The following is a 16,581-nucleotide window of genomic DNA, read 5'->3' as shown; positions in this document are numbered from 1 at the left end:
GAGAAGAAAAATTCAGAGCTACCTTGAGTCCTGTGTCATGTAAAGCAACAGTAAAGCACCCTGAGACCATTCATGTGCAGATCTGATTTTCATCCAAGGGAGCAGGCTCACTTCAAATTTTACCTAAGAACACTGCCATAAATAAAGAATGGTATCGAAACATCCTCCAAGAGTAACTTCTCTCAATCATCCAGGTGCAATGTGGTGATGAACAATGCTTTATCCATCATGAAGGAGCACCACAATACAAGGCAAGAGTGATATCTAAGGGGTTCGGTGAACAAAACATTGAACTGTTGGGTCCATGGTCAGGAAACTCACCAGATCTGAATCTTATTAAGAACCTGTGGTCAATCCTCAAAAAGTGGTTGGACAACCAAAAACATAGAAATTGTGATAAATTTCAAGTAATGATTAGGTCATATTTGGTTGCCATCAGTCAGATTTAGCCCAGAAGCTGATATCAAGCATATGAGGGCGAACTGCAGAAGTCTTGAACAAGAAGGGTCAACACTGTAAATATTGAGTCTTTGCCAAAATGTCATGTATTTGTCAATAAAATAATAAAAAACAACTTATGAAATGCTTAGAATTGTACTTCAGTATACCATAAAAACATCGACTAAAAGATCTAAAAGCACTGAAGCAGCAAAACTTTGCCCACGACTGTATACAAGCACTACAGTGAAAGCTTTGTATTAAGAAACTACTCTTCATATAGGTACTGCTTATAATAAAAGACCCCGTTATCATCTGACCAGGATAGGTCATCTATATCTGATTAGTGGGGAGCACCGCTCAGGATCCACACCAACTAGCTGTTTGCAGTGAAAGTGCTGCTTGGGTGTGCATCACTGTCACTTCAGTGCACATCAGGCGCAGCTCTAAATATTTCATAGTGGCTGTGCCTGATATTGCAGCTCAGTTCCATTCAATTTAATGGGACAGAACTAGAGATGAGCGAGTATACTCGCTAAGGCACTACTCGCTCGAGTAATGTGCCTTAGCCGAGTATCTCCCTGCTCGTCCCTAAAGATTCGGGGGCCGCCGCAGCTGACAGGTGAGTTGCGGCGGGGAGCAAGGGAGAGCGGGGGGGAGAGAGAGATCTCCCCTCCGTTCCTCCCCACTCTCCCCCGCCCCCTGTTGGCCCCCGAATCTTTAGGGACGAGCGGGGAGATGCTCGGCTAAGGCACATTACTCGAGCGAGTAGTGCCTTAGCGAGTATACTCGCTAATCTCTAGATAGAACTGCTCTGAGGCTATGTGACCGAAGAACATGGCCTGAGAAGATGCTACAGTGCTCACCTGAGCACCGTGGCCTCTTCAATCAACTGATCGGTGGGAGCCCTGAACAGAGGGCTGACCCCAGTGATCTTGTAATGATGATCTATTTGGAAGATGAATTATCAATATGTTAGAAACACGAAGTAGGAGTTTGGATTGTGAAAGTACAAATCTTCTGCTTTATTACAATAGTGCTCAATATAACAAGGCTACTGCATGTTTGCGGAGTGTCCTAAACAGTGTGAATCATATCTTTACTATAAAGTGAAAGCTGAACTAAATGACTGTAAAAGTAGTCCAAAAAGTCAATTAATACTATTAAAAACGGTCAAACCTGATGGAGTGCCAGGAACACTCCTGCTGTGAAAGGGTCAAATTGTCCAAGGCATGTGCAGATCTCAAGGCTTGCAGATGACAATACATTCATCAAGCTGTTGTTTATTGCAACGTTAATGCTTTGTAGCAGAATCTCATTGGACTGTGCAAGATACATCTGTGCGAGCTTCCTTCTGGTCTGGAAAAGAACGACAGATCTGAATGTATAACATAATCCAATACAAAAGACCTTCAGTTCTTTACAAGTAGAGTTGTGATTCATCAGTGATCTAATGAGAAAAGAGGTTAGTTATGGTAGCATAACGACAGCTATAAAACCATTATCCTGTCTTATGGAAGGAGGGGATGTGGCAATAAAATAATTCTGTAGCCTATGTAAGAAAGTCCTTCAAGGGGGTGGGGGGGCAAAGACACACTGGACCAAGAGTGAATAAAACTTGCTTTAGTTTTACTTTAAGGTAAAGTCCAAGCAAAGCAAAATAGAGAAGTCCTCTCAAAACAACAGGTGCACCACGCAGGGTGCTCAGGTCCTTGCAGTGAGGTGTTGCTCCTTCCTCAGCTTGACAGGCAACAAAACAGTAGCACAAAAGTCCATGCAATATAACAGGTAAAATGCTGCACCATGCAGGGTGCTCAGAGGGTTTCCTCCTCAGGCTGTCAGACACTGACTCCAAAGCCCTGCAGCCTTTTATACCCCAGTAACGGGGTCAGTGCCTGCAGATGAGTTGAGAACCTGGGTGAAGTTATGGACTGGATCTCCACCCTGACCAGACTAAGAGCCTTGGAGGGAGATATACTCCATCCACAACTTCACCCTTTAACTGCCTACACCTCATATGGCATTGCTATTTGTCAGTTGGGTATAGTGAAATGAAATCCAGTAAGGTCAATGTCTCACCATACACTATCGTACCAAAAGTATTTGGACAGCCCTATCAGTAGAATGGATAGTGTCTTGCTAGTATGTCATGTATACTAAACCATGCAGACCCCTGGAGGTACAAGCCATAGTTTGTCACAAGACTTCATGCTACTGGATATACAGGTTATGCGGCTACACAAGCTGTATATCATGAAGTGCAATGCATCAGCCTTTTGTGCAATGGTGCGAGGAGCCACATCATTGGACAGTTGAGCAATGGAAGAACGCTCTATGGAATGACAAATCATGCTACTCCATCTTTAAATCACAGGGACGTACCTGGGTGTTTTGGATGCCCGAGGAACGTGTTTTGTGTCAGTTTGTTGTGCCAACAGTTAAGTACGGTGAAGTTTCCGTTTTGGTCTGGAGATGTTTTACGAGGCATGGTCTCTGTCCACTGGTTGTAGTGACAAGTACCATGAACATGGAGGTATAATTTGACATTCTAGACAATGTGCTGCCAACAATGTGGCAATACTCCAGGGATGGTCAGCAATACTTCCAACAACATACCTTGTCACAAATCCAACACTATTTTATGCTGGTATGAGGATATGGATGCTCCACGATTGGACTGGCCTGCATAGAGTCCTGACCTAAACCCTACTGAACTCATTTGGATAAACTGGAATGTCAGGTCAGGAAATGTGTTCATTTTCCTTGAGAGAACTCACTAGCCATTTGCAGGATGAATGGAGGGAAATACCAGCTGAAGTGTATCGGACGATAGTAGAAAGTAGACCATGGAGAGTCTTCAATGTCATTAGGGCCAAAGAAGCCCCACTAAGTATTAACATATGGAAATAAATACTTTTGATTCTTGGTCAGGTGTCCAATTACTTTTGGTAGGATTAGTGTATTCACCACTATGATGCTGTCCAAGTTTTGTCTTCGTTTCTTTCCTCATGCAGTTTTCTGTATGGAGGACAGAAATAGTGCTGGTTTCACAAAGCACAATGTGAAACAAGCCAAAACATCATGATCCACCTCATGCACTTTATAACCGTTATCTCCCACTGCTAGATATGCTATAGTATCCTGCAAGAAAAGACGCATTTGTACAGTGGGAAGGTGGGCTAATACAACATTTGATGCAGTGGTTAGTGAGATTTGGAGTGACGGGGAAGTGAATTCTACCAAGACAACTGAATTTTTATTTTTATTTTACATTATGCCATTTGCCAAAAAAAGGCTGTTACGGTATATTACCCTTGATACGCCAGCCCGGGTGCCCTAGATCTCACCCACAACCCCTGTCCCTGCCTGCTTGCCTCTACTCCTGGCTAACCCCAGGCGGGCAACTGGGTGGTGGTCCCTACTCTCACTAGGGACCGAAAAAGGGACGCTGGTGTACCTGGATGAAAAGGGTAGAATACCGACAGAAAAGGCAGATGTAAATAACCAACATAAACAATACTAAGCAGAACTGAGGCAGATGGAAAAACCTGGCGGATAATAGCAAAGTATAGCAGACAGGATGACAGAGGCAGCAGACTAACAGAGGCAGACTAGCTAGCACACTGAGGGAAACCAATAACTGGTAGTGATTGCAAGTCTCTGCCCGACCTTTAAACAAAATCCTCCGCCCAGGGGCGGAGAGAGGGAGACAGCCAAATCCCAACAGAACATAATAAAAGGGAGCTTGTGCACGGCAGCTGCACTCACAGGTGTGCGTGCGCACGGTGCCGCACGCCACCAGCACCACACCGCCCATGCCAGCCAGGCACCCGCGCCCCGGCAGCCGGACAACAAGCCGGGGGACATGCCCCGACCGCGGGACCCCACACACTGCCACCCCGGGAGGACCAGCAACCGCTGCATGGTAACAAAGGCAATATAAAAACACCACTAATGCATGTCATTCTAGTACTCCAAGTCTCATACTCAAGGGCGAATATATTTAAGCCCTGTTCACATGGTCGATTAGGACAGCAGATCTGATGTTTGTTCAGCAGCAAATCCAAATAAAGAAACTGGCCAATTCATCCTAATGAAAATCTGTGCAGTAGTCCACATGCAAAGAAGAAAAAAAAAGGATTGACATGTTACTTACTAATGTGGGAGGTCTCTGTCCTCGAGACGACCCAAACGGATTTCAAGCAAGAAGAAGTTAACCCCGTCAAGCACCTGGACGAGGTCAATTTCTTCGTGCTTGAAATCGGTTTGGGAGGTCTCGAGGACGGAGACCTCCCACATTAGTAAGTTTCTCCTATTACACCTACTGCACTTATCCTTATGAGTACATTTTGCATATGGACATGTGTTTTCATCGGACAACCCCTCTAATATCACAGTGAATTTTTCACTTTCATAACTTTGTCAAAATTTGGCAAAAATGGATAGAACTTTGACTTCTTGAGATCATTTTGGTATTATCTCTCATGACTGACAGTCTGGGCAGTTTCATGAAAATTACAGATGCATTATATATGGTTCGCACCTACTGCATGTAATTCACAGTACTATTATCCAGTCAGACAGCGAGATAACAACCATAGAGTTCTCTAGACAAATAATTACAGATTACAGAGCAATCTGTGCCCTTGACTTAGACACGGGTGCAGCTCTGAATGCGCTATACATTATAATGTGCTTTTAGCGGCAGTCTGCACTATAATGAGATTTCCACTCTTCTGTGCGGTCTGATCACATTTACAGCAGACGGAAGTCAAAATGGATACTGAACAATAATGGGAATAAAAATGTATTGGTAAAATCTTTCATTCTGTAATAAATAATTAGATTTGTCACTTTATCCCCTATTTCACCAACTTAATGTCGAAAGTTCAAATCCCATCCTGCATTACCACAGTAACATAATGTGTAAGGCTGAAAAAGACATTTCCATCCAGTTCAGCCTATTATCTTCCAGTGTTGATCCAGAGGAAGGCAAAAAAAACCCAATGAGGTAGAAGCCAATTTTCCTCATTTTAGGGGGAAAAAATGCTTCCGGACTCCAATCTGGTACTTGGAATAAATCCCGGATGACCGAGCCTTCAGGAATAATCAGTGACGGTAACATGTTTAGTGTCTAATGGAATACTGTAATGAGGAAATTCAATCAAAATCATCTCCTGATAAAATACGTCATAGGTACATGTGAAAAGATCATAAAATAAGCACTTATTGGGTTGTGCGAAATTATGAAGTCACCCCCAATCCACAAGATAAGGGATAATTTTATCATTAGTAGGGGGTCTGACCACCGGGACACTCATTAATTCTGAGAACGGGGTTTGGTCGGTGGAGCGGAGGTTGAGCAGGTGCGCCGTAGCTCCATTCACTATAGTGACAGAGCCGAAGATTGCAGAACGTTATACCGAACATGCCTATAAGTAGAGATGAGCGAACGTACTCGTTTCGAGTAGTTACGCGCCCGAGTACCGCCATTTTCGAGTACTTCAGTACTCGGGTGAAAAGATTCGGGGGGCGCCGGGGGGCGGGGAGAGGCGTGGCGGTGCGGGGGGTAGCAGCGGGGAACAGGGGGGAGCCCTCTCTCTCTCCCTCTCCCCCCCACTCCCCACTGCTACCCCCCGTGCCGCCACGGCGCCCCCCGAATTTTTTCGCCCGAGTACGGAAGTACTCGGAAATCGCGGTATTCGGGTGAAAAATGGGCGTGGCCGAGCACGTTCGCTCATCTCTACCTATAAGGCAACAAATGTCCATAAATTATGCCTTCCCTAGAAGAAAACAATAAATCTTTATTGTAAATAGAACAAAATGAACTAACAGGCATACATGTGGTGCCCAAGGATGCTGGGAGTTCCACTGGCCAACAGGTTCCACAGATCATCACAGCCCCCCCCCCCCTCCCCCAACATGATTCACCACAAACATGGCATCCTTAGGGGAGAAAAAGCTGTCTAATTAAATGGTTTTTTTTCTATAGGCAGCACATTTTTAGTACTTTGTACTACAAGAGCTCCTTTATGGGATCGGTCCGGAGAAGTAGTATTTCAATACTATAAACTTTTCCTCCAGGACTAATTGTTTTAAACAAAAAAGAGTTTTTTGTCGACATGAACTTACGATGGTTGTACCAGGATCACAAGTTATCCTCTATCTACAGGATAGCAGATAACTTGCTGATCGGTGGTGATCTCCCCGCTGAGACCCCGGCTGATCTTTAGAATAGGGGTCTTATGACCCCTCTGCCTGCCACTACTGGGTCACTTCTCCGCCAGAGTGACTTCAGACTGAATAGGGCGCCATCTGTGCTTCCAGCTGCTATCCCGCATGGTTTACGGGAAGTCGCAGAGGTTGTAGCCAATAAAAGAGCTCAGCGATTGACCCTGCACCGGCGTGAGACACAGTGGGAGCAGAGAGGGGTTAGAAAATCACTGTTTTTAATGTTACTGCGTGTGGAAGAGGTAATATTAAGATCTTGGACAACTCCTCTAACTCTACGCAAGGTGATAACTATATAGGAAAGGAAACCTGTCACGTCCTATGAGACAACAGTTATGAGCTAATTCAGCAGTATTGCAGTGTATTACTGTATACGAGGGACGGTTGCATGTTCTACTCCTTTTTGTGTCCCCTTCAGTGTCCCCCCCATGACACAGCATTAAAAAGTGAAATGGAAATAAGAAACCTTTTATAATGGGAGGGAAAAGTATTAAAGGGGTTGTCCCGCGCCGAAACGGTTTTTTTTTTTTTTTCAACCCCCCCCCCGTTCGGCGCGAGACAACCCCGATGCAGGGACGTAAAGAAAGCTTACCGGAGCGCTTACCTTAATCCCCGCGCTCCGGTGACTTCAATACCATGAAGATGGCTGCCGGGATCCTCTGTCTCCGTGGACCGCAGGGCTTCTGTGCGGTCCATTGCCGATTCCAGCCTCCTGATTGGCTGGAATCGGCACGTGACGGGGCGGAGCTACACGGAGCCAGCATTCTGCACGAGCGGCTCCATAGAAGACTGCAGAAGACCCGGACTGCGCAAGCACGGCTAATTTGGCCTTTGGAGGGCGAAAATTAGTCGGCTCCATGGGAACGAGGACGCCAGCAACGGAGCAGGTAAGTAAAAAACTTTTTATAACTTCTGTATGGCTCATAATTAATGCACAATGTACATTACAAAGTGCATTATTATGGCCATACAGAAGTGTATAGACCCACTTGCTGCCGCGGGACAACCCCTTTAAGTATTCAGCATGGTGAATATTGCAAAAAAGAAAACAACAAAACGCAGGTTTATTTGTCCATTCCACCTCACAAAGAACTCAACAAAAAATTATCAAAACATTTTAAGCACCCCAAAATGGTATCAATAAAAAATAACAACTCACCCAACAAAAACAAGCCCTCACATAGTTCCGTGGGTGGAAAAGCAAAAATGTTGTGGGTCCATGAATTCAACAACACCAATAATAACTTCTTGTGAAAAATAAAGTGTTTTTGTTGTGCAAAAAGCTAAAGATGCAAAATGCTCAAGCGAGCATTGCCTTTAGCAAGTATCTCCTCGCTCGAGACTGAAGGTTCGGGTGCCGGCGCGGGGGAGCGGTGAGTAGCGGCGGTCAGCAAGAGGGAGCGGGGGGAGAGAGGGAGAGAGAGATCTCCCCTCCGTTCCTCCCCGCTCTCCCCCGCAGCTCCCTGCCTGCCGCCGGCACCCGAACCTTCAGTCTCGAGCGGGCAGGTACTCGCTAAGGGCAATGCTCGCTCGAGCAATTGCCTTTAGCGAGTATACTCGCTCATCTCTACTAAAGACAAAAATATTAAATTTGGGATCTTCCTAATTGTAACTACTGCAGAATAAAGTTCGGCCTCATGTCCACGGCACAGGCGGATCATGTCGATTTCCGCAGTAGATGCACTGCGAGTTATCATTAAATTGCTTTTTTTATTGTTTGCGGGAGATTGCGGATGGCATTTTCTTTCGCACGGATGCACTGCGGATCATCCGCGCGGGAAAAAAATGGTAACCCTACCTTTAAACCTTTTCCCCACTTCCTTAATTGATTTTAACCTTCAAATCTGCAGTGAATCTGTAAATTAGTGACTGCACTGCGGATGGTAAGCTCCCATAGAGATGAATGGAGCACATCCGCACGTGATCCGCGGTAAAATGGAGCATGCTGCGATTTATTATCCGCGCGTGGCATCCGCAATTCAATTAAAAACAAATCCGCAGGTGTTAAATGAAGTGCGGACGCCCAATGCTTCCCTATGGGTGGCTTGATTTGCAGATCGCATGTGTGGATTCCGAAAATCGAATCCGCCTGTGGACAAAAGTTATAAAATACATTATATTTTCCCCCGAAAAGGGTACCATTAGAAAATAAATCCAGGCTGCATTCTTAAGGGTTTAATGTCTGGTTGCTGGGACATTCACCAATCCTTGAAACAGGAGTCCTCTGACACTTTTCACCTTAATGAATGTAGGGGGACAAACAGCCGAGTAACTGTTTCTATCACTCCTTATTCACTTCAAAGAGGATTGCCATGGTTATGTGTGGCGAACGAATCAACAGACAATTTTGGATTCCCAGTGTCAGACTTCCATTGAATCGGCATTTATGCTATTTCCTGTTGGATCATTGAATTGTGTACTGTGTGCGTGTGTGTAAGTGGGAGGGTGGGCAACATGAATCGTGCTTCAGGTAAGGTGGTGATTAGAGATGAGCGAGTATACTCGCTAAGGCTAACTACTCGAGCGAGTAGTGCCTTAGCCGAGTATCTCCCCGCTTGTCTGTAAAGATTCGGCTGCCGGCGCGGGTGACAGGTGAGTTGCGGCGGTGAGCAGTGGGGAGCGGGGGAAGAGAGGGAGAGAGAGATCTCCCCTCCGTTTCTCTCCGCTCTCCCCCGACGCTCCCCGCCCCCACCCCCCCCCCGGCCCCCGAATCTTTAGAGACGAGCGGGAGCATACTGGGCTAAGGCACTACTCGCTCGAGTAGTTAGCCTTAGCGAGTATACTCGCTCATCTCTAGTGGTGATACATCTCAGTGTACTAGCCAACAGTAGTCAGAAATTAGGGGTTGGGTGAGTGTCAGTAGTACAGAAAGATCATATAGCAATAGCACTGTCAGCATAACATATGTTTTCAAGCATGCTAAAGTTTGCATAAAACTCCTTAAATGGCATCTCTAGGGTTGAAGACTGGCTATTTCTTAATGTCTTAAACTTGATACACAAAAGAACAGTGACAATTATGATGACATCACAAGGCACATGACCTCACAAACATCACAAGGTTATTGACCTCACAGACATCACAAATGGTGCAGAATGTTCAAAGTTCTAAACTTGAACCATTTTGTGTCAATAGAGCAGAAGCCTCTTAACGGAGGACGAGTCCAGGTATGTAGCCCCTCGCTCAGTGCTGAGGCCTTGCCACACATCATGTAAAATGTCCACATCTGGGCGATGTGTGATCGCTGCTCCAAAAAGCACAGTATATGCCATGTGTGATCCCAGCCTTACAGCGGTTGTCCCATCTGCAGAACCACTTCTCTACAAGGGGACGTTTTAGAGATCAGATGATAGTCGTGGTCATCAGGTGTTATCACTGGGGAAAATTTGGGTCTCTATAGGACACACGTAGTATTACATGCCTGATCTCAGAAGAATGGGGGACTAAGTAATGCCATCTTAAGGCTGAACGATTCTTGTTCAGAAAATAGTTCAAACGAGTGAAAATAGAGGAAAATTGCTGGTATTGGTGCAGATGTCCAAAGTTCTAACGCTGGGTTTTAACACGCTGGGTTCTGTTTCAGGAGTTAGGAACATAAATCAACAATGGTGCCTAAGATGACTGCGTAAGGGACTTGACATCGTTTATATGATGGCAAAATTGGTGCAAATTTCCAAAGTTCTAATGCTGGGTTTTAACGCGCTTCATTGTTTGTTTCAGCAGTTAGGAACAGGAAACAACAATAGCCGCATGACAACTTCGTAAAGCACTTCACATTGTTTATACGGTGGCGGGATTGTGCCGATATCCAAAGTTCTAACGATGGGTTTTACCACGCTGGATTCTTTGTTTCAGCAGTTAGGAACATAAATCAACAATGGCGCTTAGGGTGACTTCGTAGGGCACTTGCCGTCATTTATACAATGTTGGTATTGGTGCAGATTTCCAAAGTTGTAATGCTGGGTTTTAACACGCTTAATTCTGTTTCAGGAGTTAGGAGCATAAATCAACAATGGTGCTTATAATGAACTTATAAGGTTCTTGTAATCGTTAATACAATGTCGGAATTGGTGCAGATGTCCAAAGTTGTAATGCTGGGGTTTAACAGAATTGATTCTGTTTCAGGAGTTAGGACCATAAAACAACAATGGCCACATGACGACTACATAAGGCACTTGCCGTCATTTATATAATGGCAGAATTGGTGCAAAATTCTGACGCTGGGTATTAACACGCTTTATTGTTTGTTTCAGCAGTTAGGAACATAAAACAGCAATGGACGTATGACGACTTCATAAAGCACTTGATACCGTTTATACGGTGGTGGAATTGGTGCAGATGTTCAAAGTTCTAACGCTCAGTTTTAGCACGCTTGATTCTGTTTCAGGAGTTAGGAGCATAAAACAACAATGGAGCTTATGGTGACCTTATAAGGTTCTTATCATCGTTTATACAATGTCGGAATTGGCGCAGGTGTCCAAAGTTCTAACGCTCAGTTTTAACACACTTGATTCTGTTTCAGGAGTTAGGAACATAAAACAACAATGGAGCTTATGGTGACCTTATAAGGTTCTTATCATCGTTTATACAATGTCGGAATTGGTGCAGGTGTCCAAAGTTCTAACGCTGGGTTTTAACAGGATTGATTCTGTTTCAGGAGGTAGGAACATAAATCAACAATGGCCACATGACGACTATGTAAGGCATTTGCCATCATTTATACAATGGCGGAATTGGTGCAAAATTCCAAAGTTCTAACGCTGGGTTTTAAAACGCTTTATTGTTTGTTTCAGCAGTTAGGAACATAAAACAACAATGGACGTATGACGACTTCGTAAAGCACTTGATACCGTTTATACAGTGGCGGAATTGGTGCAGATGTTCAAAGTTCTAACACGCTTGATTCTTTGTTTCAGCTGTTAGGACCATAAAACAAAAATGGTGCTTATGGGAACTCCGTAAGGCACTTAACTTCAATTACTTGATGTTGGAATAAGTGCAGGTGTCCAAAGTTCTAATGTTGGGTTTTAACACATTTGATTCTTTGTTTCAGGAGTTAGGAACATAAAGTAGCAATAGTGCTTATGGTGACTTTGTAAGGCACTTGCCATCATTTATACAATGTCAGAATTGGTGCAAATGTCCAAAGTTCTAATGCTGGGTTTTAACAGGATTTAGGAGCATAAGACAACAATGGCCGCATGACGACTATGTAAGGCACTTGCCGTGATTTATACGATGGTGGAATTGGTGTAGATATCCAAAGTTCTAACACTGGACTTTAACACACTTGATTCTTTGTTTCAGCAGTTAGAAACATAAATCAACAATAGTGATTATGGTGACTTTGTAAGGCACTTGGCATTAATTACTTGATGTCGGAATTGGTGCAAATGTCCAAAGTTCTAATGCTGGGTTTTAACACGCTCAATTCTGTTTCAGGAGTTAGGAGCATAAATCAACAATGGCCGCATGATGACTATGTAAGCACTTGCCATCATTTATACAATGGCAGAATTGGTGCAAAATTCCAAAATTCTAACGCTGGGTATTAACACGCTTTATTGTTTGTTTCGGCAGTTAGGAACACAAAACAACAATGGACGTATGACGACTTCGTAAGGCACTTTACATCGTTTATACGGTGGCGGAATTGGTGCAGATGTTCAAAGTTCTAATGCTGGGTTATAACACGCTTGATTCTGTTTCAGCTGTTAGGAACATAAATCAACAATAGTGCTTATGGTGACTTTATAAGGCACTGGCCATTGTTTATACAATGTTAGCATTAGTGCAAATGTCCAAAGTTGTAATGCTGGGTTTTAACAGGATTGATTCTGTTTCAGGAGTTAGGAACATAAAACAACAATGGCCCCATGACGACTACATAAGGCACTTGCCGTGATTTACATGATGGTGGAATTTGTGTAGATATCCAAAGTTCTAATGCTGGGTTTTAACACGCTTGATTCTGTTTCAGGAGTTAGGAACATAAGTCAACAATGGCGCTTATGGTGACTTTATATGGCTCTTGTCATCGTTTATACAATGTCAGAATTGGTACAGGTGTCCAAATTGTAACGCTGGGTTTTAACACGCTCAATTCTTTGTTTTTAGCAGTTAGGAACAAAAATCAACAATGGTGCTTATGGTGACTTCGTAAGGCACTTGACATAATTTATACAATGTTGGAATTGGTGCAAATGTCCAAAGTTGTAATGCTGGATTTTAACAGGATTGATTCTGTTTCAGGAGTTAGGAGCATAAAACAACAATGGCCACATGATGACTACGTAAGGCACTTGCCATCATTTATACAATGGCGGAATTGGTGCAAAATTCCAAAGTTCTTACGCTGAGTATTAACACGCTTTATTGTTTGTTTCAGCAGTTAGGAACATAAAACAACAATGGACGTATGACGACTTTGTAAAGCACCTGATACCGTTTATATGGTGGTGGAATTGGTGCAGATGTTCAAAGTTCTAACACTGGGTTTTAACACGCTTGATTCCTTGTTTCAACTGTAAGGAGCATAAAACAACAATGGTGCTTATGGCAACTTTGTAAGCCACTTGACTTCAATTACTTGAGGTTGGAATTGGTGCAGGTGTCCAAAATTCTAATGCTGGGTTTTAACACGCTTAATTCTGTTTCAGGAGTCAGGAACATAAATCAACAATGGTACCTATGGTGACTGCGTAAGGCACTTGACATCGTTTATACAATGGCAGAATTGGTGCAAATTTCCAAAGTTCTAACGTTGGGTTTTAACACGCTTTATTATTTGTTTAAGCAGTTAGGAACACGAAACAACAATGGACGTATGACAACTTCGTAAAGCACTTGACATCGTTTATACGGTGGCGGAATTGGTGCAGATGTTCAAAGTTCTGACGCTGGGTTTTATCAGGATTGATTCTTTGTTTCAGCAGTTAGAAACATAAATCAACAATGGTGCTTATGGTGACTTTGCAAGGCACTTGGCATTAATTACTTGATGTCGGAATTTGTGCAGATATCCAAAGTTCTAATGCTGGGTTTTAGAACGCTCAATTCTGTTTCAGGAGTTAGGAACATAAATCAACAATGGCCGCATGACGACTATCTAAGGCACTTGCCATCATTTATACAATGGCAGAATTGGTGCAAAATTCCAAAGTTCTTACGCTGGGTATTAACACGCTTTATTGTTTGTTTCAGCAGTTAGGAACACAAAACAACAATGGACGTATGACGACTTCGTATGGCACTTGACATCATTTACACAGTGGCGGAATGGGTGCAGATGTTCAAAGTTCTAACGTTGGGTTTTAACACGCTTGATTCTGTTTCAGCAGTTAGGAACATAGGTCAACAATGGTGCTTATGGTGACTTCGTAAGGCACTTGCCATCATTTACACAATGTTAGTGTTAGTGCAAATGTCCAAAGTTCTAATGCTGGGTTTTAACAGGATTGATTCTGTTTCAGGAGTTAGAAACATTAATCAACAATGGCCGCATGACGACTACATAAGGTACTTGCCGTGATTTACATGATGGTGGAATTGGTGTAGATATCCAAAGTTCTAATGCTGGGTTTTAACAGGATTGATTCCGTTTCAGGAGTTAGGAACATAAATCAACAATGGTGCTTATGGTGACTTTGTAAGGCACTTGCCATCATTTATACAATGTCCAAATTGGTGCAAATGTCCAAAGTACTAATGCTGGGTTTTAGCAGGATTGATACTGTTTCAGGAGTTAGGAGCATAAAACAACAATGGCAGCATGACTTGCCATCATTTATACGATGGTGTAATTGACTTTGTAAGGCACTTGACATTAATTACTTGATGACAGAAGTGGTGCAGATGTCCAAAGTTCTAACGTTGGGTTTTAACACAACTGATTCTGTTTCAGGAGTTAGGAACATAAATCAACAATGGTGCTTATAGGGACTTCGTAGGGCACTTGCCATCATTTATAGAATATCGAAATTGGTGCAGATGTCCAAATTCTAACACTGGGTTCTAACACGCTTGATTCTTCGTTTTAACAGTTAGGAACCTAAAACAACAATAGCCGCGAGACAACTTTGTAAGGCACTTGACACTAATTACTTGATGTCAGAATTGGTGAAAGGTCCAAAGTTCTAATGCTGGGTTTTAACACAATTGATTCTGTTTCAGGAGTTAGGAGCATAAAACAACAATGGCCGCATGACGACTACGTAAAGCACTTGCTATCGCTTATATGATGTCGAAATTGGTGCAGATGTCCAAATTCTAATGCTGGGTTTTAACATGCTTGATTCTTTTTTAGGAGTTAGGAACATAAAACAGCAATGATACTTATGGTGACTTAGTAAGACGCTTGACAGTAATGACTTGATGTCAGAATTGGTGCAGATGTCCAAAGTTCTAACGCTGGGTTTAAACACACTTGATTCTGTTTCAGGAGTTAGGAACATAAAACAATGGCGCTCATGATGACATCGTAAGGTACTTGACATCAATTACTTAATGTCATAATTGGTGCAGATGTAAAAATTCTAACGCTGGGTTTTAACATGCTTGAGTCTTTGTTTCGGGTGTTAGAAAAATAAAACAACAATGGCCACCCGACGACTTCGTAAGGCACATGACATCATGGACTCGGGTTCACATCTGTTCGGAGGTTCCATCACAGATCCAGCAAAAAAAAAAACTGGAATAAATAGCGCTGCATGCAGCGCTTTTCCTTTTGGTAAAATGCCGGCCAGCTGAGCGGTAACCAGATGGATCCCATTACAATCAGTGGGGTCCGTTCGGTACTGTTGGGTTCCATCATAAGACAAATCTGTTCAGCTATGGGATTCCCCTTTCCTGCTTTCCGAACGGAGCAGCTAAACGGGACCTCCTAGCGCAGATGTGAAAGTAGCCTAAAATTGCTGCAGATGTCGGAAGTTTACATTGTATAATACGTATAGTAATCGGCGGTATAATATATAGCTGTCTTTACCCGCTCTACTGAGATTACAGTTATATGCAGATATCCAGCAATATGCAGCAGGACAGATTAGATCCGGGGTGATATCCGATCGCCACATCTGGGGTCAGGAAGGAATTTTTTTTCCCCTGATGACTTTCCGGGGGTTTTCTTCGCCTTCCTCTGGATCTCGGGGGCCAGGGATTCTCATCTCAGAACATTGGTGAGAACGGCTGCAGCAAGTTATGTGGTCTCCACCGGGCTGACATTAGAGTTTTTGGAATCCTTCTGTTATTTATTAAAAGGCCGGTAATATTTTATTACAATGTTGCTTATTGCTATTTCAATAAAGAAATTAGAAAATACATATATTGTGTTGTTGGTTTTTTGTGCAGATATCTGACACAGCGACTTATCCTTCATATAATAAAGCATATCATCCCCTAAAGACATGGCGGCAGCCACTACAGTACAGGAACCATGGTGGACTCCATATACAGAGAATTCTACCCATTGGGATATCATTATGTCAAGTCCTGTGTCACCTTACATTACAAGTGTTATGGGGTTCAGACTCTGTGGTAGGGGGCACCAACACTGTGCCCCCTACAAAATGCTACCTGAAAGAAGACTGAAGGCTGGGACAGGAAAAGCAACAGAGTACAGAAGACACAGGGGGTCTTGTATAACCAATAAGAAACTGACTACCGAGGTGCAGCAAGTAGCCACGGTAGACCTATAATAAAACAGAGAAGGGAGCGACATTTGACAATGAGCAGTATTAGCAGGCAATAGTGTATCTTATGTACGAAATGGAAATGAACAGTAAGTGTTCTTTCCATTTTTGGTTAGATCCATCAAGCGGATGCCTGAAAAAAAAAATCACAGAAAGCATGTTTTCCATTCATTTCCATTTCACTTCCATTTTTTAGAATGTTAAATGGCTCTATTTTGGTCTCCGT

The 16,581-nt window shown here is 43.2% G+C and overlaps 1 protein-coding gene across 1 annotated transcript in view; it reads right to left on the bottom strand.

The window, feature by feature from the left end:
• Positions 1–16,581, bottom strand: part of CFAP46 (cilia and flagella associated protein 46) — a 253,776-nt gene that overhangs the window by 55,552 nt on the left and 181,643 nt on the right. The window contains exon 43 of the mRNA XM_066601014.1: positions 1,618–1,797. Within this exon, the coding sequence (XP_066457111.1) occupies positions 1,618–1,797 (180 nt within the window). The remainder of the gene's footprint in view (positions 1–1,617; positions 1,798–16,581) is intronic.

The sequence above is a fragment of the Eleutherodactylus coqui genome, chromosome 4 (genome assembly GCF_035609145.1).
Source record: "Eleutherodactylus coqui strain aEleCoq1 chromosome 4, aEleCoq1.hap1, whole genome shotgun sequence".
NCBI classification, from domain to species: Eukaryota; Metazoa; Chordata; class Amphibia; order Anura; family Eleutherodactylidae; genus Eleutherodactylus; species Eleutherodactylus coqui.
Note: the sequence above shows the minus strand (reverse complement) of the source record. Positions and strands in the feature narration are given on the sequence as shown.